The sequence below is a fragment of the Lagenorhynchus albirostris genome, chromosome 9 (assembly GCF_949774975.1).
Source record: "Lagenorhynchus albirostris chromosome 9, mLagAlb1.1, whole genome shotgun sequence".
Classification (NCBI taxonomy): domain Eukaryota; kingdom Metazoa; phylum Chordata; class Mammalia; order Artiodactyla; family Delphinidae; genus Lagenorhynchus; species Lagenorhynchus albirostris.
Genome location: NC_083103.1, coordinates 36,842,935 through 36,869,689, shown reverse-complemented (window position 1 = coordinate 36,869,689; position 26,755 = coordinate 36,842,935). Strand labels below are relative to the sequence as shown.

Sequence of the window (26,755 nt, the reverse complement as noted above, 5' to 3'; positions counted from 1 at the left end):
ATAAATTCCAAGAATATTTGGGTTTCCAGTTTGGAGTGAATAGGAATAAACTACTGATTCTACAAACAGTAGCATACAGGTTTTTGTGTGAACATAGCTCTTCATTTTTTGAAGTAAATACACCAGAGGAGAATTTCTGGGTCATAAAGTAAGTTCATGTTTAATTTTTTAAGAAACTGCCAAATTGTTCTCCAAAGTGTCTGTACCATTTTGCATTCTCATCAGCAGTGAATGAGAATTCCAGATTCTATATCTACCAGCATTTGGTATAGTCAATTTCTTGATTTAAAAATTTTAGTCATTCTAATAATGGTATTTTAATTAGTTGTTCTAATAAGTGTTTTAAATTTGCATTTCCTCAGTGAATAATGATGTTGAGAATCTTTTCGTGTGCCATCAGTATATCTTCTTTAGTAAACTGACTGTTCAAATCTTTTGCCTATTAAAAATTGGATTGTTTTCTTATTGTTGAGTTTTGAGAGTTCTTTATATATTCTGGATACAAGTTCTTTATCAGTTATGTGATTTTTCAAATATTTTTGCCCAGTCTGTGATGTTCTTTTCATTTTTTAAACATTTTTCAAGCCTTTTATGACTCCATGATTTTCATTTTGATGGAGTCCAGGTTAATAATTATGTCTTCCATGGATTATGCAAACTTTTGGGGTTGTATTTAAGAACTTTTCCTAACCCAAAGTAACAAAGATTTTCTCCTATGGTTCCTTTAAAATAAATGTTTGATAGGTTTACATTTTATATTTAGGCATATTATCCATATTGAGTTTATTTTTGTATAAGGCATAAGGTGTATGTTGAGGTTCAGTCTTTTGTGTATACGGTTGTCTAACTGTTTTGTCACTACTTGCTGAAATGACTATTCTTTCTGCATTAAAGTTCTTTTGCACGTTTGTCAAAAAATTGTATCAGATCAATTGACCATACTTGCATGGGTCCATTTCTGGTCTCTCTATTGATTCTGAGCACTACTAAAATCTCTGGGGAATGTTAATTTTTGTTTGTGCTATTAAGTCAGTCCAGTGAATTTTCTTTATTTCAGAAACTGTATTTTTCGGGTCTGAAATTTCCACTTTGTTCTTCTTTATAGTTTCTATTTTTCTGGTGAGAACATCTATATTTCCATTCATTTCAAGAGTGTCCACCTTTACTTCATGGATCATGGTTACAATAGTCACTTTTTTTTTAACATCTTTATTGGAGTATAATTGCTTTACAATGGTGTGTTAGTTTCTGCTTTATAACAAAGTGAATCAGCTATACGTATACATATATCCCCATATCTCCTCCCTCTTGCGTCTCCCTCCCACCCTCCCTATCCCACCCCTCTAGGTGGTCACAAAGCACCGAGCTGATCTCCCTGTGCTACGTGGCTGCTTCCCACTAGCTATCTATTTTACATTTGGTAGGTATATATGTCCATGCCACTCTCTAATTCCAACATGTGGATCGTCTTGGGTTTGGCATCTGTTGGTGCTCTTTTCCTTTGAGAATTGGGCCGATTTTCTCTATTCTGTGTTTTTTGCTTTTTTGTAAGTCAAGTAATTTTGAATTGTATTCTGGAATTTTGAATATTACGCTATGAGGCTCTGGGCCTTATTAAAATCTTCTGGAGAGCATTAATTTTTATTTGCTTGCTTATTTTAGCAGGCAATGTGCCTGGTTATGTTCATATTCCAAGTTGTATCTTACCTTCTGAGAGTGGTGGGTGCAATGTCAGTTCACAGCTTTTGCCGTGCTCTGTCTGTCTGCCCAACACATACACCATTCAATTGTTTATGTTACTTGGGCAGTGATTTATATCATAGTTTAAGTCTCAAAACTTTTTCTCTTCTTTTTGGGTCTGTGTTGTACATGCATAACTCAGGAGTGAGTGAGATTGGTGCTTGTTCATAGTAAGAATGAAGGGATTTCCAAAAAAAAGGAAAATAAAAAGAATTAAGGGATTTGCTTCTCCAGCTTTCTCATCCTTAGACTTGCCCTGACTCTCTGTGGCTCCCAGGGGCCCTTTTTTGCAGTCTTCTGGCTAGTAAGCCATTGTTTCTCCCAGAATTTTAACCCATGCACTTTCTGAGAACCTGGGGTGCCTTCTAGGCAGCATGAAGAGAAAGAAGAGAGAAAAATAATAGGAATCCCTCCCATTCTCTTCAGGCCATTGGGACTCTTTCCCGATTTGTGCAGACCGAGAGATGGTTGTTTGAGTTTTAGGTACGCACACCACTGCTGCTGCCATCGTGACAGTGAAGCTTTAGGGCTGGGACTGGCATTGAGGCCCGGGAGGAAAAAAAAAAAAGAAAGAAAAATTAAAGGGATTCTCCCCATACTCTTCAGCTTTAAGGGCCCCTTTTCCCGATCCTCTGGCTAGAAAAGGGGGTTTCTTTCAGATTTTTTGCTGTCTCTACCTGTAGCACAGCTCCAGGACTCAGCCCACCCTCGGATCAAACCCAAGAGATAAAGGTAAGAAAAACCGAGTAATCTCACTGCCATACCAGTTGTGCTTCAGGTTTTGACTTCCCTTCTCAGTCTATATGCTACTGTTTACTTTTCGGAGTCCTCAGCTAGTAGCTTTTGAATTCTCTCTGGAGGTTTTAGTTATAATCGATGGGAGAGATAGGCTATCATGGGTTCACTCTGTCTTGATTAGCACCAGAAGTTTTATAATGACAATTTAAATACTGGATGACCACTCTTACAGATCATTATTCTCAAACCTAGCAACAAATTTGAATGAACTGGGAAACTTAAAAAAACATAAATTCCAGGACCCTACCCTAGACTCATTTCTGAGGATGGGAACCCAAGAAACTGTAGAAGATGTTTCTGAGTTTCTGATATAGCCAACCTGGCACCGGTTTTGGGGGGGCCCGGAGATAGGGTCCAAGCTGGAAGTGTGAGAAGCCCTGGATGAGATGATCTCCAAGGTCCTTTCCAACCCTGAGATCCTCAGGCTCTATATTATTCAGAATATCCCATTCAGAAAGCTGCTTGTTAAGTGAGGTGCCTAGCCACTTCGCTCAAATGTTTAAGCTCTTGATCACATAGGTCATCTATGTGATGCCACATAGCTGCCACAGAGCTGACCAAAAAATATATAGAACTGATAGGCAAAGTCAAGATATTAAAGCCAACAGAAGAACGAATGGACTCCTAACCTATAAGATTAGTTTCATGGAAATGACAACTTTTTGCACTAAAAGCAGCAATAAATTCTAACTCTGCTTTATGTGGTGTCAGCCAGAAGGGAGACCGTGTATGCTCAGGTCTGAGGATTAGTGGTTTCATTAAGCATCTCCTTTTCTCCCTAGGATTATCCCTTTCCCATATATTTGACAAACTTCTTTTGGTTGAGTGCAGTTTCTGCTTATGTGCTAGGAATCGCTAGTGACTTTAAATTTGCTTTTCATAAAAATTTATTTCTAAGGGACTTCAGAAATCATCTCCTTGAGCTCACTTCTGTAATGATAGAAGAGGAAACCAGGCCTGAGAGGTTATGTGCTTTATTTAGGGGGTCAGAGCTGGGGCCAGAAGCCAGATGTTGGCTCCTAAGAAACACATTTTCTATCTGACTGAGCTGAGGCAGGTGAGATCTTGGATGCGGAGTCTCCTGGAGCCCCTGGGAGTCTCCAGTAACTGAGTAACTCAGTAACTGAGCTGGGTCAGATGCTGCGGTGAGTGGGCCGTGGCTGAGTTCCATGCAGTGCATTTGTAAAGGGCATTTTGACCTAAACATGCTTTAGCTCCTGGATTTGCAGTTACTAAAATATTGGCAACCAAAATGACCCACAGCTTATAAAGTGACCCACAGTTTACTGGCTCATCCTATTCTCTGCGCACTGGGAACTAGACAGCCCCTGGCCACTTCTGGAGCTCCCCAAGCCCCATTTACTTTCAAATGTGCTGCACGGTATTGTATAGTCAGTGTTAAATCAGGGAAGCAGATCTGCGATGAGTTATGAAGTCAGGGATTTTTTTTACAGGAATTAGACCTCACACCATTGTAGGAGGAGCTGGGATAGTGAAGGTTTGAAAGGGTGAGGTGGAGAACCAGAGTTGGCACCAACAAGTCAATTCAAGGAGCCAAGCATTCCTCGTTTGGAAAACTCAAAAGCACAACCATAACACGAAGGGGTTTTTGTGAAATGGTGTTCTGGCTTAGGCAACTTGATACAGCGTTAATCACTGTAGGTAGAGAGCCTTAAATAGAAACAGCTGTCATACCTTGAGAGTAATGTTCCTGAAGCTCTGTTCTCATTTGTCATGAACAATCTGGAAACAACCTGTTTCACCACAGTCTGAAAACGTGTGATAGCTATAGTGTGATGGAGCAGTGGGGCGTGGTGCCCTGGAATCAGAAAAGCTTTGTCACCAGGCTGATCTGCACGTGCGTGCTGCCTTTGCACACATACTGTGGGATTGGGACATGCTCCTCACACTTTCTGAAAAGCTACATATTTGCTTCCTCATTTGTAAATGGCACCAATAGTAACCACCTCATAATACTGTTTTGGAGTAGGTATAGTAGTAGATGCTCAATAAAAATGACTCCTTTTATCTCTCCAGTCCCACCTTTCCCCCTAGTACATCTAGGACGTGTAGTATTTCTCAAAATGTCTCCATGTAGAAATGCCCTTATTGGCTAAGGTGGATTTTGATCATGAATATAATTTAAATTCAGCATTCCTGGCACTCCGTCATGCCCCAGATTCCCAGTATCAACAATTTTGGATTTGTGTGGACAGTGAGAAAGACCACTGTTTGGCAAGGGAAACACCTGAGGTGAAGCTCATGGCCTTTATCCCCCAAGAGAGAAACAGAGCACTCTTTAAATAGTTAGAAATCTGTTGAGTGGTTTATAAAAGTGAGTGTGGTGACATCAGCTCCCCTGGAATCCTTCAGTTTTCCTGGGTTAGAAGAGAGATTCATCGTGAGGTTACAGGGAAGAAGCAAGTTGAAGCTGATATCAAAGTTGGAGACAGAAAACCATTAAAAACAGAACTTGGAAAGCATAATATTCTGGAGCCAGTAATTTTAGGAGGATACAGACCTACATACTTAATAGCCCTTGAGGGCATTACTGTATCATAGATGGTCTAAATTGTTTGTTTGTTGAATTTGAATTTAATAAAATAGTGCTCATGAGTTTCTGAAACATGAAGAAAAGTTTAAATTATATTCAGAGGACTCTGTTTAGGAACTAGAAGGGTATATTATCATTTTAGAAAGATTTTAATTAGTAGTAACTAAAAAAAAATTTTTATTCAGGATAAACTTTTAGAAGATTCATACACAGAGGATATTTTATTATCAAAAGTGGCATTGTTTTGCATAACAGTTCTAAGCATATAGTAAAAATTGAATAAATGCTTTTTTTTCTTGGTGACAAAACCTGGGATTGAACCAGAATAAATACTTTCTTTTTTTTAACATCTTTATTGGAGTATCATTGCTTTACAATGTTGTGTTAGTTTCTGCTTTATAACAAAGTGAATCAGTTATACATATACATATGTCCCCATATCTCTTCCCTCTTGCATCTCCCTCCCTCCAGCCCTCCCTATCCCACCCCTCTAGGTGGTCACAAAGCACCGAGCTGATCTCCCTGTGCTATGTGGCTGCTTCCCACTAGCTATCTATTTTACATTTGGTAGGTATATATGTCCATGCCACTCTCTCACTTCGTCCCAGCTTACCCTTCCCCCTCCCCGTATCCTCAAGTCCATTCTCTAGTAAGTCTGCATCTTTATTCCCATCTTGCCCCTAGGTTCTTCATGACCATTTTTTTTTTTTAGATTCCATATATATGTGTTAGCATATGGTATTTGTTTTTCTCTTTCTGACTTACTTCACTCTGTATGACAGTCCCTAGGTCCATCCACCTCACTACAAATAGCTCAGTTTCGTTCCTTTTTATGGCGGAGTAATATTCCATTGTATATATGTGCCACATCTTCTTTATCCATTCATCTGTTGATGGACACTTCGGTTGCTTCCATGTCCTGGCTATTGTAAATAGAGCTGCAATGAACATTTTGGTACATGATTCTTTTTGAATTATGGTTTTCTCAGGGTATATGCCCAGTAGTGGGATTGCTGGATCATATGGTAATTTTATTTGTAGTTTTTTTAAGGAACCTCCATACTGTTCTCCATAGTGGTTGTATCAATTTACATTCCCACCAACAGTGCAAGAGGGTTCCCTTTTCTCCACACCCTCTCCAGCATTTGTTGTGTGTACGTTTTTTGATCATGGCCATTCTGACTGGTGTGAGATGGTATCTCATTGTAGTTTTGATTTGCATTTCTCTAATGATTAATGATGTTGAGAATTCTTTCATGTGTCTGTTGGCAATCTGTATATCTTCTTTGGAGAAATGTCTATTTAGGTCTTCTGCCCATTTTTGGATGGGGTTGTTTGTTTTTTTGATATTGAGCTGCATGAGCTGCTTGTAAAATTTGGAGATTAATCCTTTGTCAGTTGCTTCATTTGCAAATATTTTCTCCCATTCTGAGGGTTGTCTTTTCATCTTGTTTATGGTTTCCTTTGCTGTGCAAAAGCTTTTAAGTTTCATTAGGTCCCATGTGTTTATTTTTGTTTTTATTTCCATTTCTCTAGGAGGTGGGTCAAAAAGGATCTTGCTGTGATTTATGTCATAGAGTGTTCTGCCTATGTTTTCCTCTAAGAGTTTGATGGTGTCTGGCCTTACATTTAGGTCTTTAACCCATTTTGAGTTTATTTTTATGAATGGTGTTAGGGAGTGTTCTAATTTCATTCTTTTACGTGTACCTGTCCAGTTTTCCCAGCACCACTTATTGAAGACGCTGTCTTTTCTCCATTGTATATTCTTGCCTCCTTTATCAAAAATAAGGTGACCATATGTACGTGGGTTTATCTCTGGGCTTTCTATCCTGTTCCATTGATCTATATTTCTGTTTTTGTGCCAGTACCATACTGTCTTGATTACTGTAGCTTTGTAGTATAGTCTGAAGTCAGGGAGCCTGATTCCTCCAGCTCCGTTTTTTTTCTCAAGATTGCTTTGGCTATTCGGGGTCTTTGGTGTTTCCATACAAATTGTGAAATTTTTTGTTCTAGTTCTGTGAAAAATGCCATTGGTAGTTTGATAGGGATTGCATTGAACCTGTAGATTGCTTTGGGTAGTATAGTCATTTTCACAATGTTGATTCTTCCAATCCAAGAACATGGTATATCTCTCCATCTATTTGTATCATCTTTAATTTCTTTCATCATTGTCTTATAATTTTCTGCATACAGGTCTTTTGTGTCCTTAGGTAGGTGTATTCCTAGATATTTTACAGAATAAATACTTTTTAAAAATAATTCAATATATAAAGGGCAAATCAGACTTGGAGCTTAACTCATGGAATATGGATGATTCTCATGCAAACTTTCAGAAATGTAGTTAGTTACTTGACTGTTGAAGGACATTGATAATATATTCCCTACCTATTTTTCTACAAATTGTTGACAATCACGACAAGTCCAAATAGTTACTGATCCAGCTGAGCAAGTAATTGACCTGAATGCCCTCAATAGAACATTGAGATATAAAATCACTTCTGTAAAGTTGATACTTTTTTTTTTCAACCTGAAATAATGGCACTTTTGTTTCCAGCTTACCTCTTGTTTCAGGCTCTCAAGATTTGAAAACTACCAGTCGGTGGTAAATATAGTAAAGAATCTGCAGTCAACCCACACTCTTCTATATAATTAATAGGATTGCTCAGACAGCTTATCTGCTTAAATTCTGAAAATCTCTTTATCCTTTATCTGCAGAAACACTAATCGCTTGAAAAGGAAAAGACTGAGGAAACTTGTTTTAAAGCTGGGTTTAAACAATTTTTTTTTTTTCCTGCAGCAAATTCTATTGCTCTAGTTCCCTGGGTTACTTGCATCTCTTCCCCATGCTATTACCCTTTTAGGTATTTTAAATGGCATGTTGCATTCACTTGAACAGATGTGAGTTGCTTGCATTTTCTGGTGAGATAAGCATTTCTTAAGGCCTCTTCTATTCAGTCATTGGCTGGATTTCATCAGGTCCCGGGAACAGGGATTTAACTTGTCTGGGAACTGGGAAGCCTTGGCTCTGAGTTTCACTCTGTGATTTGTTAAGAGTCCTTTGGTTACCAGCCACAGGTATGATTGGCAACTTGAAGCAAAGGAAATTTCTTGGAAGGATAGCAGAGGTGCACAGAATCAGGTGACTGAAAATCAGGCTTGAACTTGGGCAGGTGCCATAGCTTTTCCAGAGGCTGGGAAGCAGGAACGCCAGCAACAGTCTTGCAGTGGGGACAGAATGGTAAGAACGCCACTGCAAGGATGAAATGAACATCAAATTCCAGGGAGGTTGGCTTAGACTGGATGTCAACCCCACTCTTGATAGATATGTGCTGGGACCCCCAGTTATAGTCCACTGGGCTCCACCCAGTAATTCCTTAAGAGGAAATTCAGGAGGCAGTTTGAGGAAAGAAATTTCGTGCTGGGCAGATAACTTTGTCCACTACTGTGCTACAACCTGGCATCTTTAAAGTTGTTTCCAGCTTTAAAAATGGACACTGTCCCATGAAAGCCTTTGGGGTTACCATGTGCCAGTGAGGCTTGTTTCTATGAATGCCTATAAAACCAGTGAACATTAATAAGACAAACTGGAAGAAGACGTTTATGAACACTAGTGGGTTATGTAGCTGTATTAGTTACCTACTGCCGCATGGCCATATCACTACAAACTTAGCATCTTCAAACAACTCAAATTTATTATGTCACAGTTTCTGTGGGTCAGGAGTCTGGGAGTGGCTTAGTTTGGTTTTCTGCTTAGAATCTCATAAGTCTGCAGTCAAGGTGTCATGGCTGCGGTCTCATCTGAGGTCCAAGTGGGGAAAGATCTGCTTGCAAGCTCACTCAGACTGTTGGCACCATATTCAGTGTTTCAGTTTCTTGCTGGCTGTTGGTGGCAGGCCACCCTCAGCTGCAACAGCTGCTCACAGGTCCTTTGTTGAGCTCCCCAAACATGGCCACTCCGACTCCTCCAAGCAGGAAAGGCAGGCTCTTAATCATGTACACACATACTCACACACACCCCATCACCTTCACTGTGTCCTGTTGGTTAGAAGGAAGTCACAGGTCCCACCCACACTCAAGAGAAGGGAATCCACAAGGGCGTGAACACCAGGAGGTGGGGGTTATGGGGCAACTTTACGAATCTGCCAGTGGCAGAGCTGGGTGGGACAACCCCAGAGCTGTCTCAAAACCTGACACATCTCCTTTCTTTCTGTGCATCTGATTTCCCCAAACCTCCATCCTAGGGAGGTACTTCTCCATGTGTAGACCTGAGAAGGGGGGCAGAACAAAACCTGGCCTGCAGTCTCTCTAGCTCGGCTATCGGGGAGCAGATGTCAGGAGATTCACCTCCTTGGAGCTACAGTGACTGCCTGTCTGGGTTGGTGTTCCTCTCAGTTCTCTGTGCAATTATGTAGTAGCCTCCGCTGAACTGTATCTTTAGTCTATATCTACTACTGGCAACTTACCTTCTCTGTATTGAATGGATTTCCTTTCTTTCATTTATTTGTGTGTACATACTGTCTTCCTCAATGATACTATAAGCAAAGGCAGGAGCCATTTCTTAAATCAGGAACCATCCACATGCCCTCCAAGTAGGTTTATAAAAGACAAGGCAGAGGAACTTTTGGGGAAATAGTTCATATTGGCTCTCTAGTGGTGTGGAGGAAGAGGAATCTCTAGGTCAGCGTGCAAATCTGCCTCTTAGCTGTACTTGGTTGTGCAAACAAAACATGTATATTTGAAAGCTTTGAGCTTGTAAATGCTCAGATTACCCTGAAACAATGTGCTTGGTTCCTGCTAGAGCTGCTGGGCATGCATCTGGAGGCAGATGGGTAATGAACAGATAAAGAGATAAAGACATGGGTTAAGTCCTTGCATACACTGGCAGTGTGACCCTGGACTTGCTGCTTGAATTTCTGGGAGCCTCAGTGACCTCATCGCCCTAGCTTGTAGAGATAGTGCCTTTAAAAATGTGTAACAGTGCCTGGCACATAGGAAACAAGCAGGAAGTAGATACTACAATGATCCTTTAAGACCCTGACAAGGGAAGGCATGTGTTAATTCTTAAGGTACAATTTGTTGCATAACCAGGGGATCAGGGAGATGCACACTTAACACATTATAGCTCGTTCCTTCTCTTGGAGCTCATGGAGGGTTTGATGTGGTAGTTCCTTGAGTGTGGACGAAATTAGAATCCTTACTGCTACTTGCCCACCCCTGGAGCTGGGCCATTTGGAAAGTGTGGAAAGAGGACTGTAGCTGCAGCCCCTCTTCTGTCGACAGCGGGACGGAAGGGGGTGGATGCTGGCCATGCCATGCCATGCCAGGGCAGGAGCATCCCAACTCACACCTCTCATTTCCAACCTCCCAGGGCGTGGTGGAAAGCCCAGGGGACTAAGCTGGCTGTCCTTGGCCAAGCAACAGCTTCTCTGAAGCCATTTTCACTCTGTAAAAGTGGAGCCATGTGGAAGATCAAAAGAGGGGAAGAACGTAGGCAATAAACTTGGCATATCTAAGGAAACCCAGGATGTATTCTCCGTACTAAGAATTTGCCTCAGAGCCTCGAGAAATTTTCCTTCTCTTCCAAAAGGCCAAATGAAAAGTTAAATACATTTTAGAAAAGTTTTAATTTGAACAACTTATGATTAAAAATACATTTTATAAATAATTTTTCCATAGACTTGATTAAGTAAGGATTGTTGCGAACTTTACAAAAAGACATACTGCAACAACAGCTGAAAGAAATTACAAAAAATATAGCTACAGCCCTATTTAAAAATACAACATTGTACATCACAGCGTTTTCTTTGTGCAAAGTTGTAGAGAGCGCTGCGTTAGGCCTGTCACAGATTCACTCAAAGGGAAGTAAACTTTAACACAGTTACTAGGCATAATAGTATAGGCACAGCTGGAACAACGAACTCTTTCCCCCAGAAGTTAATATACCTCAGTTCTTTTATTTTGTAGGACTGATGGCTGAACTTAGCTTAATACAAATATATATTTTATGTGTGTATGGATATATATAAGTATGAAAACAAGTGTCTGTTTTGAAATTAAGTAAACTCCCAACGTATTTACAGCATTTTCAGAGAACGTGTTCTCCATATCAGTCTGAGGATATCATCTCTGTTAAACAACTCTAGAAGATTAAACGAGGCCGAATCTCTCAATTAATGGACATCCTCCGTTGAGACTTCCAGTTTTCGCTGTGGAACAAAGAGAGTTCCTATGGAGGTGTTATTAGCACCGTCGAAATCCACGCAGGAGGAGCCTTTCGGCTTCGTTGGTCCACCTGGGGTACGGAAGAAGCTTTCAGCCACTAATTGGGACCCTTTGGGTGTCACAGGAACAGGCTGATTGGAAAGAGAAGAATGGAGAAAAGTCAAACCCATGCAGACAGGTACACCTGGCAACCTTAGAAAACTGGACTGGAGGGACATGTCACATGATGGGAACCTCGCATGCCCTGAAATCTGCCAGCTGAGCCTGCATGAGTTTCATGTTCTCAATTATTTTTGCTAAGGTGAGACAAAAAGCTCATGATAACCCCATAAAATGGACTCCTTGGGCACTCTTCCTGGGTTTGGAAGGAAGGCAGGCCTTTAATCTCATCACTCTCCCAAAGGAGAAAAGCAAATGTGAGTCTCCCGTGATGTTGATATTGGGGACTTAATAACCTAAGGAAAAAAATAAATGGAAATACTCTTACCTGTTGTGCCCCTGTCACTGCAACTGATTGTCCATTTGTTTGGTTCTGGCCCAGGACTGATACGTCGTACTTGGTGGCCCTTCCTTGCTGAGTGCCTGCATTTTCTGGTGTGACACTAACAGTCTCTATTCTTGGAGACACAGGAACGGTTCCAGGCCCGGGGCTGGCGGACACCTGCATACCAGGGGAGATGAGGCCCAAGTGCTGCAGAGTGAAGTTTACAACGGCTGAGCTCGGGTTCTGGACGGGAACGGGGTGGCTCGAAGTGAGAGCCGAGCTGTTCCCGACAGGGACGGCTGCCACGGAAGTTGGTGAGACCATTAGCTTCAAAGGTGTTACATGAAAAGAGGGAAAATTAACAGCAGTGAGTTCAGATGATGTCACTGGAATAACACCTGGAAAGAAAAGGGGGGAGAATATCTTAAAAGCACAGGCATTTGTCCGAGAAGCATACAAGGCTTGAGTGAACTTGAGAATGACCCACATTTGAACAGTGTTTTACGTACACTCACCTGCAATCGGGGAGCTGTAGATCCTGTGGTTTGGGGAAAGTGTACCTGAGCTTTCTTTACTAGACAAAATGGACTCTGCCCCCAGGCTTGAGCATTGGGTGAGAGGGATTAGGTATCCTGATGGGAACAAGGTCTAGAAAACAAGGAGGAAGCATTTATTTTACACACAAATATGGAAGAAAAATGGCCAAGCGCCTCTTCTGGGACTAGTATCCCTTGGTGGTTCTCTCATCAGACTAAAGCCTCCAATGGTATGGGCCACGGGCAGGCCAGCTATAATGGCTCTTTGAAGACAACAGCCCTCCTTCCCATTCCAGTGCTTGTCCTGAATAATACAAACCATGTGTTTCTTAAATGCCATCTGTGGTCTTCGGAAGTGTCCTAAAGCTAGCACTGAACCTGCTTAAGGACAGGATTTACCCAGCACATCCCCCCTGACCCCCACCACTGACGCCCTAAGTCCTGCTACCAGACTTCTTGGTATGATGTGGTACCGTCAGAACAAGTTTAATGCAGCTGGACACCGTAAAGGCACTGCTGTGTTATTATCTGATTGTCCTTGAATTGTGTGGGATGGTATTTCCCAAGAATATTCTGAGGGGCTCTAGTCCTATGGGATGCAAGCAGGCACTCTGCGAATCATAGTCAAATACGTTTGGGAAATTCTGAATTAAACAAAGGAAAATGGTCTTTATGACAGAATTTCTAAGGGACTTTTATGATGGCATGCATTGTTCTCCAAGGGGGCATCATGTAACATTTCCTAGGTTATTCAGCAACTAAATTTTTGGTAGTATTGGTATTTAAGGAAAACTTTAAGAAATGTTGATTTACAGAAAGGGAATGCCAAACCATAGGCCAAAAATACAGCCTCCTGGCTGTTTTTTTTTTTTTTTTTTTTTTTTTTTTGCGGTACACGGGCCTCTCACTGTTGTGGCCTCTCCTGTTGCGGAGCACAGGCTCCAGACACGCAGGGTCAGCGGCCATGGCTCACGGGCCCAGCCGCTTCGCGGCATGTGGGATCTTCCCGGACCGGGACACGAACCCATGTCCCTTGCATCGGCAGGCGGACTCTCAACCACTGCGCCACCAGGGAAGCCTTTTTTTTTTTTTTTTTTTTTTTTAACAATGGCAGAGTGAATAGGTGCAACAGAGACCATATGGCGCACAAAGCCAAAAACATTTACTATCTGGTCCTTTACAGAAAAAGTTTGCTGACTCCTGATTTAGAGCAAAGGAATTATACAACTATACATTTTTTTCCCCTAGTACTTTAGGTTCAAATGATACCAAACAAACACCCTTACAATATACAAATGAAAGGGCAGGGCACCAGGGTTCAAAAAATTACAGATAAAAAAGAGAACTGATTAATTCATATTAGATGCCCAATTGTCATGCAGCAAAAGCTTTAGGGAATAAAGTTACATTCCAAACCGAAATGGCCAGAGTGTTGGGTTGTGTGTGTCTGCACCATACCTGCTGATCATTGTACTTTTCCAAACAGAGACAGCCTACATGGGTGGCTGAGCCGCCTGAAAAGTCTGCTCAGTCTTACCAGGAGCAGGATTGGTGAAAGCGAAAAAGCAGGTCTTGTAAACTAGGGGCCCTCCTTTTATCTTCCTCTGGATCTTTCTTCTCGCCATTGTCAAAACAACAGTCTATACTTTGATCTAGCTGTTAATAGGTCTGGTCAGAATCCACAATGCTAAAGGGTACCACAGACTTTCAATTTTGTTTCTTAGATGCTTAGTTCTATTCAATATCTTTACTAGTAGGTTCCTTAAAGACTGCAGCAAAAAAGAATTTTCAAGGGGTAGATTTAGGTGTTTTACAAATAGCTGCTCTTTGCTATCTTTAATCGTACTCTCTCATGGTATGAGTTTTTCTGGTTGCCGGTTTAACTCTTCAAATTTCCAGCAAGACCTAAAGTACTCTAATAATAATTATCCTTCCATTTCCTACAAACTATATTCATCGCAAAATTTTTTCACCTATAATGCCAATTCCTTTTTTTAAAAAAAAATTAGAACTATTAAAATAGCAGGATGAAAGAATTTGACATATTTCAACTTGCACATCTTCTCATTGAGCCTACATTACCACTCTTACCCCTCTTCCTATGACACTATCCTGTTTTATTTTCACCATACTTCTTATCATTCACTACCTGATATGTTTGTTTGTATACTGTCTTCTCTCCACCCCTAGAAGTGTAGATTCTCAGTAAATGTTTGTTGAATGAATTAACACATGAATCTCTCACTTTCTTTGTTCTGCTCAGTCCCTGCTAAAAAGAAATGGTCAAAATGAAGTCAGAGATGAACAAAGAAGCAGGGGACGTGAAAAATCTATCCAGTGAAAACCCTAATCCTGAATAACTAAGTGAGCAATAGGAGACCATTATTAAATCATACCCATTGGCTCAAAGAGATTATGGACCTCCCAGAAAATCGAATCAAGCCGAAGCCTTGTGATTTTCCCCCTAGCATGGACATTAGATGCAAAATGATACTATGCTAAGATAATGGATGTTTTGAATGGTTACCATGAGGCCATCCTTAGGGAAGATTTGACAAACTCTAAAGCCTCCTTAATAACAACAGTTACAGATAATACCCTTCAGCTTCTACGGTGCCTTAAAAGGACCACAAACCCCTTTATGTAAAACATCATGTAATAAATTGCACTTAACCTCACAAAAACTGTAATATGGCCCTGGGGCAAGTGCTCAAAAGCAACCACCCCCAAAGGCAGGTGCTGGGTTTGGTTTGATCCAGAGCACAGGTTTGATCCAAAGCATATTCTCTTTACACCCAATAGACGATCAGGAAAAACTGGCAGAACAAATTCTTTATAGATGTGGAAAAACAAGATGAAGGGAAGTAAAATAACTTGAATTAACAGCAGGGACAAAATGAGAGATTAACTTCTGCTTCCATGTTTAGTGGTGTTTGTTTATTTGGTGATGCTGTCTTTCATATATAATTGTCCTAAGGGAGGAAAACGAGATAATGTATATAAAAGTGCCTAATACTTCTGCTGTATGGTATGTGGGTAGGCATCCAATAGACGTTCATTCCTTCCTGAATAAAACTCCATCTAGGAAAAAAATTGTCTAGAACATCAAAATCTCTAGAAACCAATGCATCAAATATACCTAAAATTAGCCAAGCTAAGTTTGATTTTTCTATTTGCACAAAATGGAAATTTTGGTTTAAATTTTAGGTAGAAAGTAAAAACGGGGGAACAATTTTCTCTTCTAGGCAACGGATGCCAGTTACATGACATCAAACAAATATCAAGTAATGACTCAGAAAGCAGGAGTTAAAGGGACCCTATGTGTCCATCCATTCATTTGGGGTCACGGCTGCTTGTAAATTATTTAAGACTTTCATGGCAGGTGTTTGCATTCCAGTGTGTGACGGGAGAAATGGACTTAAGGACAACCACCCGCAGTGCTTTAAAAAGAGAGCAAATAATCCCTTCCTCCAGAGGTTAAAAATGTCCCTGCCATCATCCCAGTAAGGGGATTAGCTGTCTGAGGCCTTGTTTGGATTATGGGATGCTAAGGAACAGTTCCCTGTTTTCTGAGAGACTGCTGTTTGCTCTGGTAAATTTCACAAGCCACCAGATTCTCTCCTAATCAACTGGGGAGCTCCTAAAGCTTTGCACAGTTCAAGGCTGTACTTACTGTGGAGACATTTTCAAGTCCTTTTAGGTCTTCTTTAAATTTCTTTTTGGAACCATTGTCCTCGAGCATGCTTGCCCTCTTTGAGCCTCTTTCTCCAGCAGGCTCCCTGTCTCGGTTCTTTGTACCTTGTCGCTCTAGCCCGGGCAGCAAGCTTCCAGGCCTGGCGGAGGCACTGGACTTTGGTGCATCATTGGCTGCATTCTCTGTGGTGGTATCCGTGGAACCTTTTGATCTCGTAGCGTTAGGAGAGGGGGTGGGGCAGACCGTGGGGCTCAGGCCTTGGGGCGGCGTCATCGTTTGGGCCTGGGCAGGCTGCAGGTAGATGGCATATGATGGGCCCGAAGGGGCCTGAGGTAGGATCACGGGCACTGCCGATGGCAATGGGCTGGGGATGAGGGGGACCACCCCCAGGGGCTGGATGAGGGACGGTGCTGTCATCTCTAGCTCAGCATTTGCTGGAGGGTCCAGAGGGGCCATTGGTTTGCAGTGCCCAGATCTTGCCAGTTGTACTTTCACTTTCTTTCTGGGTTCACTAAAAGACAAGATTTAAAACATGATACGATGGAAACATGTTCTCTAAAATGTTCTACCACTTCAGATTGCCCCAGATTGAAGCTATGCTTTTATGAAACTAGCAGATAGTTTCTGTAATGATTCCGTATAGAAAAGATTCTCTCACCAGTTGCCAAGGCTAGTGCCTATTCTCACGTAAAATAAGTAATCCTATCGATGCAAGTAAAGTAATGCATCCTGTTACTAAAGAGCGTTGCCTACCTTGATTGCTCTTCTAACTGCATTTTGCAAATAGCTGCGAGCTGAGCCATTTTACTGGGGAAAGGCACAGAATTCTGAGAACTCTCAGCTGGTAAAATAAAAAGAAGGTGGAGAGGATTGGTCAAAGCAAAAGAATACATGTTCACACAGATGAAACATCACTGAGGTCAAAGGAACATGCACCGCTCCCCCAAATCACCCAGCAATTAAACAATAAACCCCACAAATCACTTTTTATCCTTTAATTCATGTATAGTTAGTCTTCAAGTGGGTTTGGGACTATGGAAGTTGAAACAATTCTCTAGCAAGTCCCGCGGGATCGAGTAAGCTAAAAAGTCGGATAAAAAGGAATTCTTCCGAACAGAGCCCTGACACGATTGTAAACATACCTTTGTTGGTTTTGATAGGGCTAGTGGGAGCAGAATTTATCTTTCTCCGATCACTTTCTATGCTCTTTACCAGTTTGATGAGAGATGGGTGTCGAGTGAAGTTTGGTTTCCCACGTGCGGAAAAGAGGTTTTTGGCACAGTTCTCTTTAGAAGACCGCCTCCCTTCCAAATCAGAGGGAGCAAAAGGAAGCACTGGGCCAAGACCTGAAACAGGAAAGGGCAGTGTGTGAATACACGGTTGGTTCGGCCTCCTGCTGGGGTATGAGGTCAGAGTGTGATTCTAAAATGATTTTAGGAATTAAACTGGCCACAGTTACTAGAGCACCTACTATGTGCCAGATACCGTTTTAAGGGCTTCACCTACAAAACCTTGTTTATCTTATTAAATAAATTCTGAGATAATATTTCACACTTTAACATCTCTGAAAGCCGTTGTATCTTATAACCAGTGGTGTGCTATAGTGTGACTGTTACTGATTTTTTCTTTCTTATTGATATATAAAACATTGTGCATCTCAGAATCAGTGGAGACTTAATCTGATGAAATATGGTGACCCTCACTACTATGGAGTGAATGTTTGTGTCCCTCCCCACTCCCCCACCCACCAAATTCATATGCTGAAACCTAATGCCCAATATGATGGTATTGGGAGGTGGGGCCTTTGCGAGATGCTCATGAGGGTGGAGCCTTCTTGCATAGGATTAGTGCTCTTATAAAAGAGACCCCCCAGAGCTCCCTAGTCCCTTCCACCACGTGAGGTTACAATGAAAAGACGGCTGTCTAGAAAGCGGGTCCTCACCAAACACTGAATCTGCTGGTGCCTTGATTTTGGACTTCCTAGCCTCTAAAACTGTGAGAGGTAAATGTCTGTTGCTTATAAGCCACCCAGTTGATGGTGCTCTGCTATGGCAGCCTGAACAGGCTAAGACACTCTCTACAACTTGGGTAGGTACTTCTCAGGAAATGCATCCCCATTTCAGAGACATTTCATACATTAACTGACTCACGGTCTCTTAGCTTGTAGAATGTGGGCCTGGGATATGAACCTGATCAGTCTAGCCCAGAGCCTACACTCTGAATCCCTGTACCAAAGGACCTCTCTCTGTAGTTATATCCAAAATCACAATAACCTCTTCCCACTTGTGGGTGAGGAAACAGTCTTGGAGAAGTAACCTGCCCAAGGCCACAAGGCTGATAAGTATCAGAGCTGGGACTGGAACCTAAGCCTCCCTCTGCTTCCACAGCCCATGTTCTTCCCACTTTCCAGCACTTCTGTGTGGGGATCTTGGTGGAACACAAAATGTCAGAATCCCAGAGTTGAGAAGGAGACTAGAATATTGATACTGGAATGAATTCACTTCATATTCTCCATGTGCACAGACTCTGTTACGGTCACTGAGCAGCATAATAATGACAGCAGTAGTATCTTATGCTTCGTGATGCTTTCAACTTTCTCAAATCCTTTCACATACAGATTCTGCCTCCTGCACAGGATGTGCAGTTGTCATGGACCTTGGCTGCTGACGGAGCCAAGAGCTAAATTTTCCATATCGGTTCATCTTTAATTGTCATTTCAATCACTTATATATGTTCTTTACATGTGGGAGTGTGGGTAGGAAGGGAAAGGGAGAATATCTCCAAATGTGCGTTAATTCAAAATAACGGAGCAATGAATGAAAGAAAACAAATACATACCACTGGGATTTGGACTGATTTCTGGGCCTGTCCATTTAAAAGCTGGTTTTCGGCCTCTTTCCTCTGTAACGTGAACTTTCTTGATAAGATCCAGGCTACTCAGAACATTAGCTATATCATACAACCTCCTAATTTTTGCTGGGGGGGAAGAAAAAGTGTATACATCCCTTAGTGGAATAATGAAAGATCAAAGGACTTTGCTTCATAAGGACTTCATGTACATTCAAAGAGCTATCCTAACCATCAGTGTCAGAGAAAAATGTGACTCTTAAGTTATGCTAGGGACACTGCTTTAATTAAAACAACAAAAAATAGTTTTAAATATTGAAAAGACGCAGTTACTGATGATACTGAATTTTGAAATGACAAAAGTACATGTTGGAAAAGGAAAAGTGACTCAACGATATCACCTTATTGGGAATCATGTTACAGATTTTCTAATAAAAATTTACCATTGCTGGGCATCTCCTAGTGAGGATTCAGGATTATGAACAAGTAGAAATACAGTATCGATGATAAATGTATTGCTTTCCTGCTTGTGATAGTTTATAAAAAGATTTGTTTAATAACATAAGCATGGAATATTCTATAGCCCATCAAAATTTATAAATTTTCATACTGTCCATATGTAATATGAAAAGTAGAGATTTGTTAATTCTATAAATCTTACATATCTTGAAAAGTTTTGCTACAAAAAGTCTGCCTTTACTTCAGCTTGACAGTACAAAGTTACAAATTGAGCCCCTTCTTCATGGCCATGCCAGAAGGTTCTGAATTCCCTGGGGATTCAGGAAATTACACATCTGTAGTTCCTGGAATAGTTTCCAGGGCTGTGACTAACCAGTGAAATGGAGAGCTGAAAACTGGTGGCTCAGAGAAAGCGGGCAGCCCATCGGTAGTATCGCGATGTGTTTTTTGAGATGACAGATCTCCCAAGCCCATTGCCAGCATTATTGCCTTAATCTCTATTCATTTTGTCTTTATAGGGACACTGGAGATGTCTGAATATACTTTCATATACTCTTAATATACTTCACTAGTACAGCTTCCCAGGGATGGGAAGGGATCTGTGTGGTAGCTCGCAGGCATTCCCCCAGCCTCTGCTGTGGCTCGGGGCAGCTCTTCCTCACCAGTCAGCCGGGTCCCCCGAATGACCCATGTCCAGGCCAGCCTCATGCCCTACTTGGAGGTCGCTAATGCCCTCAGGTGTCTGCTGAGCACTCCCTCCACACTCTCTACTCCTTTTTGAGGGGGTTCCTGCAAAGTCTGTTCTTAGAGGCAAGGGTAGAGCTGTGTTAGGGACCTAATCTACGGTCTCTTTGCAACTTAGAGCAGATATTCTGGCTAAAACCACTTTCAAAACGGCGAACCATCTGTGCTGCAGGTCACTTCTGGGGACAGTGTTAGAAGTTACTTTCACCCTCAAATATGAGAGGCAGTGGAAAGAGCAGAGTACAGATTCTACATGTGTAAAATGGAGACAATGTTACAGTAATAAAGGAGGTAACATTTAAGGAACTGTATAAGCCAAAGTGTCAGATAAGAGTAATTATATACGTATCTTTGAGTCCCACAAGTCAGCTAAAGCAGTATCATCATGGCTTCTGGGGAGAAGTGAAGATACAAAAGCCTAACTAGATATGATCTGTTTATATAACAAATGTATTTGGAAATCAGTTAATAAGCAAGATTTTATTATTTAAGAGTAGGTCCGAAAGTCCATGGCAGTCGTGCCACTTACTTTTAAACTTGCTTTTATCCAAATCTTCCACATGGTCCTCCCCAATTAAAATCTTGGCAGCAACTTCCAGGCTCACTATCTGAGGCGTTGACACCAAAAATAGCATCACAAATTTCTGGCTCATCACTCTTAAAGACTTGTCTTTGCGGCTGTTTACAGAGGCTTTGGAGAAGGAAGAGGATTAGAGAATTAAAATTCATGAAGGGACAAGTGCTTTCTAAAGTAACCAGGCTAAAAATACCACAACCTGATCCCACGGCTGATGTGCAGCATTTTCACATTAAAAGCAGCAGAAGCTCTGAGCGTGGTTCCCTAAGGAACCTCTTCTTTAGACCTCCCAGAGGTGCGCTGCTGCCTGAGCTTTTCAGCAGCAGCTCTCACCTGCCCGAAATTCCACTCCAGGAAGTTCGACAAAACACATGTCTGGGTGTCCGTTTTGGCCAGTGTTTGATTTGATAATCGGATCCTCTATACGGTAACTCTTACTAAAGTCAAACTCTTGTTCATATTCTTTCTTTTTGATCATCATAATCTGCTCGGCGTACTTGTTCTCTTCCCCGACGCTCTTCAGAGTCCCAAGGGTTTGGTTGAGGTTGTGTCGGCCGTGCCAAGTGTATCTGTTTTTGGCAAGCCGGCTCACCATGTGCAGACTCTCTAGAACGTTGACGATATCGTAAATGCGTCGGCGCTCAACATCTGCAAAGAACGAGCAGTTGTACCTTACTAGGATCAGATTTTGTAATGTGGATAGAATTGAATACCTTTTCCTTCCAGGGATTACTAGACAGTAGGTTCTGGATTATATTAACTTTATTTATGCTCAACAAAGAGTGTGAAGATGAGAAAGGCATGTCCCTGCTCTCCAAGGGCACAAATAGTTAATATGAATTAGAAAGGTGACATTTATTGAGGGCTTCCACTGCGCCATACAGGTTTAGGACATTTTTACCCTAAACTTGTGAGGTAGGCATTATTATCCACACTTTAAGGATGAGGAGATAGAGGCTCAGGCTGGCTAAGCTGTTCACCTCAAGGCACAGAGCCAGTAAGTGGCAAAATCAAGTCTTCAGTGCTCTAAATCCCACACTCTACACTCCATTTCTTTTCTTTTTTTTTTTTTTTTGCAGTACGCGGGCCTCTCACTGTTGTGGCCTCTCCCATTGCGGAGCACAGGCTCCGGACGCACAGGCTCAGCGGCCATGGCTCACGGGCCTAGCCGCTCCGCGGCATGTGGGATCTTCCCGGACCGGGGCACGAACCCATGTCCCCTGCATCGGCAGGCGGACTCTCAACCACTGCGCCACCAGGGAAGCCCTACACTCCATTTCTTATATTAGTTCCCAACACACACACACACACACACACACACACACACACACACACACACACACACACACACACATATACGGCTGTCATATGATAGGTACAAGGTGCTGAGATTCCTTGCTGTTCCTGGAACTTGCCAGATATGCCCCTGCCTGAGGCCTTTGTGCTGGGCTGCTCCTTCTGGCTGGAATCCTTCTCCCAGATGTCCTCATAGCTCCCCACCTCGATTCTTTTGAGTCCGTGCTCGGATGTCACCCTCTTAACAAGGCCTGACCTGACCACTTCATTTAAAATTAAATTGCAAATTGCAAAGCACACCCCTAGCACTCCAATCCCCCTCTACCTTGGTCTACATTTTCTTTTTTCCACAGCACATATTACCTTCTAACATATATCATAATTACTTACTTATTATGTCCTTTGCATATTATCTATTGACCCCACTAGAAAGCAGGTTCCACAGGAGCAGGGATTTTGTCTTTCTGTTCGCCAATGTCATCCCAGCTGCTACAACATTGCCTGGCACATAATAGGTGATCAGTAGATACCTGCTGAATTAAAGGGTACATCCTCCATAGCTACAATGAAGTGTATGTGAAGAGATGAATCTAAATAGCATATTCTTAAAATATGAAATAAAGTTGATATGTATAAACACGTATGAGAAGGACAAAACTTTCTTCCCAGGGTGATAGCTATATATTAAAATATCCTGTATATCTCTTCACAGATCCAGATTATAGTATTTTCATGACTCCAAAGGTAAACCAAGTTTGCCACAGACTCCTTTTTAGCTGTAACTAGATTTGAGTCCATGAAGAGAGGAGCGAAAGGGGGCAGGGGAACACAGTAACTTTTGGCAAACACAAAACATTCAGAAAATGCACTGGTTCTCAGAGTAGCCCTGAATGGCAGGGAGGGCTAAAGCCCTGCTCCCATGCCCAGAGGCCGATCCTCATTGTAAACTGTGAAGAAACCATTCCACAGCCTGGCTCCAGTGAGAAACAAGACCCAAGTTCAGAGTTGTAGCTGTTTATGAAACAAGTCATAGAACAATGGTGCCTCCCTTTAAAGCATCAGAGCTTCCGAAATGCAGTCAGAGCAATCTCCATTGTGATTTTCTGCTTCTGTTTTAAGACTTAACTGAGACTGGAAACTGTATGCGGTTATTCTTAAATTAATAGGGCTTTACAGATGGATAACTTCTGTGTGGCCTTGTGTCGTTACAAACACTGGCTAGATGAGTGTGGGTCTGAAGAAGTAAGCCTATGAAGTCCCTTTAATTTCGGTGAGCTCTTTGCATACTTACTAAGTTCCTCGGCTACTTCATCAAGACAGATGTCGTTATTCACAGCAGGGTTGGGATAGTTGGGATATCGAGCTAAGAACTTATGACACAACAGTCCTAAACTTTTCTCTTTTCGACTGGGTTGGGATTTCTCATATTCGTCTCCAGATAAGTGTTCCTACAAAGAAAGATGTAAATAATGTCTTATTCATAAAGATTTATTGGGGGCATCTGCGCTCAATGACTAACACTTATACACATGGTTTGCTTCAATAGCTACAAAATTGGAAAGAAAAGGTGTGGAGCCAGGATAAATTGCTTGACAGATCTGAAAGGGAAGAAGTTCATAAGTAAGTCACAGGTTCAGAATTCCCAGGGCTGTATTTGATGGGGTCCAGACCCCTCCAGGGCTCTGAGGGGGGTGATGCTTTACACTGCTAGTGCTTCTGCAACAGCTTCACACTGCTCCCCCGACCCCCGCTCCCCAAATCCCCCAGTCTCCACCCAGGCCTCTGAAAACCTACATGTAAACAATCTCTGGCCTCAGGTAATCCATTTCCGTTGTCAAACAAACCCCTTTTCTGATCTCTGTAGCGGATCTCTGGGCTCACGGCACTGATTAGCATTTTTAGGTTGGCTGTTGGTGTCCACGGTTCTCCCTGGGAGATCTCCTTGGGCTTGGTGGGTGTGGTTAAAGGGCCAAAGTCAGGTTGGATCTCCGCCAACACTATATTTGCTGCGGTGGATTCTTTCAGAGGTGTTTTCACCAGTCCCCTTTTATGTGGCTCGAAAAAGAGATTTTCCTGGTTCAAAACAAGTAAATTATTAAATCCACTGTATAAAAGGATTTATCAGATAGCTTTTGACTCTAGAAATTATATAAATAGAATAGTGCTAAGAAAAAAATGCCTAGTGAGGTTGTTGAGTTGATTAAATTAGTGACTATATTCCAATGATCACTTTGACACTTGTCCATTCTAATAGCTAAATTTCCCATTTTTAACTTTTCAACAAAGCATGGACTTAAACTTTTCATCTTATGTTCCAAGAATTTAAAAAGAAAACTTTAAGACTTATAATTTTTTTTTTTTTTTTTTTTTTTTTGCGGTACGCGGGCCTCTCACTGTTGTGGCCTCTCCCATTGCGGAACACAGGCTCCGGACGCGCAGGCTCAGCGGCCATGGCTCACAGGCCCAGCCGCTCCGCGGCATGTGGGATCTTCCCGGACCGGGGCACGAACCCGTGTCCCCTGCATCGGCAGGCGGACTCTCAACCACTGCGCCACCAGGGAAGCCCAAGACTTATAATTTTAAAAAATTTGATTTTGAAATAATTTTAGATTTAGAGAAGAGTTGCAAAGATTGAGCATTCCCATATACATTTCACTTAGCTTCCCTTAATGGGACTGATAATTTTAAGTGATCCCAAACTCCTCGGAGTGACTTTGACTTATGACACTGTAATAAGTAAACGTCTCCACGGCAGAAACCATGTCCCATTCATCTGTGTATCTAGCACAATGACTGCATGCTGTGGCTACTCAATAAAATACCACTGATGCAGAAAAGTCAGAGAGCCAAGGAAACAAGGGTGAGGGCTAGCATATGGTCAGACTTGTTGGCAAAATCCACTGGGGAGCAAAATCCAGAGTGCCTACGAGCAACATTTCCGACCAGAGAAGTCTGCTCTTTGAATATTTAACCTTTTCACTTTACAGATGGAGAAAATGGAACCCAGAGAAGTAAAATTAGTTACCTAAGACCACAAAGCTGGTTCCTGGCAGAGGCTGGACTGCCACTGAGAAACAAGTGGGTACATTATTAATAGCTGTTCATACTTAAGACTGATGGAGACTATGTTTCTTCTACTTTTGGCCACTGGTGACTTCACACATTCCTACCACCTGTATCTATTTTATTTTTATTTTTAAAAAGTTTGATTAGGATGTTTATTATCATGTTTTTATTAACAGCAACAAAAGATGTTTGTCTACAATTTACAATGTACAATGACCAGTCAATCCCCCTCTTGCATTGCTGTGCATTAACTGTTCTGTTTTAATGGAAACACTGAGAATACATCTATATCTATAAGAAAATGCTTAGAATGGCAATAAGCGAAAGAATAGACTAACTAATTCTTTTTTTTTTTTTTTTTTTTTTTTGTGGTACGCGGGCCTCTCACTGTTGTGGCCTCTCCCGTTGCGGAGCACAGGCTCCGGACGCGCAGGCTCAGCGGCCATGGCTCACGGGCCCAGCCGCTCCGCGGCATGTGGGATCTTCCCGGACTGGGGCACGAACCCGTGTCCCCTGCATCGGCAGGCGGACTCCCAACCACTGCGCAACCAGGGAAGCCTGACTCACTAATTCTTCAGTGACTTTAGGAACAAAGATTAACGGGACTATTTTATATGTCTGTGACTCTTTAGGATTTATCAAGTGCTTTTCCATTTGTGTTTTCATCCAGTCCTGTAGTCCTATTCTACAGAAGAGGACACCCAGGCTGAGCGAGGTCACACAGGACTTGAATCTGAATCTCCTCCATCCAAGTATGGTACCCTTACATGGAAGTCAGTGTGATGGACCCAAGGGGGGGACCCTCCCCTGATGGTGCACTTGAGAGGTGCTGATCCAAGAAGGGGACTTTTCTCAGGCTGCTGTCCTTTGCCTCTGACCATCAGAAGCAATAGCAATTCTCTTATTTGACTACTATCTAAAACTTTTAGGAAATTTGCGTATTTCATTTTTTTTTTAACTTATCAGTATTTGGACATCAATCAAGATACCCCTCACTGACAGTGTCCCCTATAGTTAAAAGAGACTGGTGGTTTGGTAGAAAATGATCTTAACAGGAAATCCAATCTCAAATCATGTCAAATGCCCTTTCTGAATTCCTATTGTTCAAGAATCCTCAGAAATATCATAAAGCAACTAACAAATTTTATTATTCTTAAAAATACCTTTTCTCTCTACTTTATCTCTTTGAAATTTCTACCAAATCATAAAAAACTAGAAAGAGTAATCCTAGGTAATTTTCCCCTCTTCAAAAATTAAATTTTCCTTCCTTCTGGGTTTTTATAGGGGCTAACCAAAAAAGGATAACCAAAAAAGGATGCGGCATTAGTAAGATATTGGATATTGAAAAATCATGGAGCTAAATCAGGATGATGTTGCATTTAAAACTGCAAGGATGAGTATTGAAGCTAAAAAGGTACCTTTTCGTTCTCCATTCTGTAAATTTCTCATACATTTAGAGTTTCTTTAAAAATGAAAAATCTGGATTTCCTCCCAATATCCTGATGGTTCAAGTAGTCCAGGTAGTCCAATTAAAAATTTTAATATCCTTAAAGAAAAAAGGAAATAGAAAAAGTTAAAAATAAAAGCCGTAGATCAGTTGAAAATAACTTCATGGACGCCACAGGCTACTGAAACAAAGGCTAAAGAAAACTGACAAACTGCATTTACATTTTATTCCCGACCACAGACAGCCCCACGGGGCAGAGAACTCCATCAAACGCCTGTAAATTCCTTCAGC

At 41.7% G+C, this 26,755-nt stretch overlaps 1 protein-coding gene and 1 long non-coding RNA gene across 2 annotated transcripts in view; one reads left to right on the top strand and one right to left on the bottom strand.

Moving 5' to 3' along the window:
* LOC132525945 (uncharacterized) overlaps window positions 1-13,098 on the top strand; it is a 30,383-nt gene extending 17,285 nt beyond the window's left edge. Inside the window, exons 2-3 of the long non-coding RNA XR_009542411.1 lie at window positions 11,173-11,615; window positions 11,856-13,098. This is a non-coding gene — a long non-coding RNA (uncharacterized LOC132525945). The remainder of the gene's footprint in view (window positions 1-11,172; window positions 11,616-11,855) is intronic.
* E2F8 (E2F transcription factor 8) lies at window positions 10,766-26,450 on the bottom strand. Its single transcript, XM_060159530.1, has 12 exons — window positions 26,436-26,450; window positions 23,746-24,024; window positions 23,243-23,399; window positions 20,989-21,303; window positions 20,608-20,769; window positions 18,867-19,004; window positions 17,171-17,374; window positions 16,782-16,869; window positions 16,008-16,539; window positions 12,314-12,446; window positions 11,802-12,196; window positions 10,766-11,445 (listed from the first exon to the last, which is right to left on the bottom strand). The coding sequence occupies exons 1-12, from the start codon at window positions 26,448-26,450 to the stop codon at window positions 11,263-11,265; spliced, it is 2,601 nt and encodes an 866-aa protein (XP_060015513.1). The 3' UTR covers window positions 10,766-11,262.
* Between the last annotated feature and the right edge of the window lie 305 nt (window positions 26,451-26,755).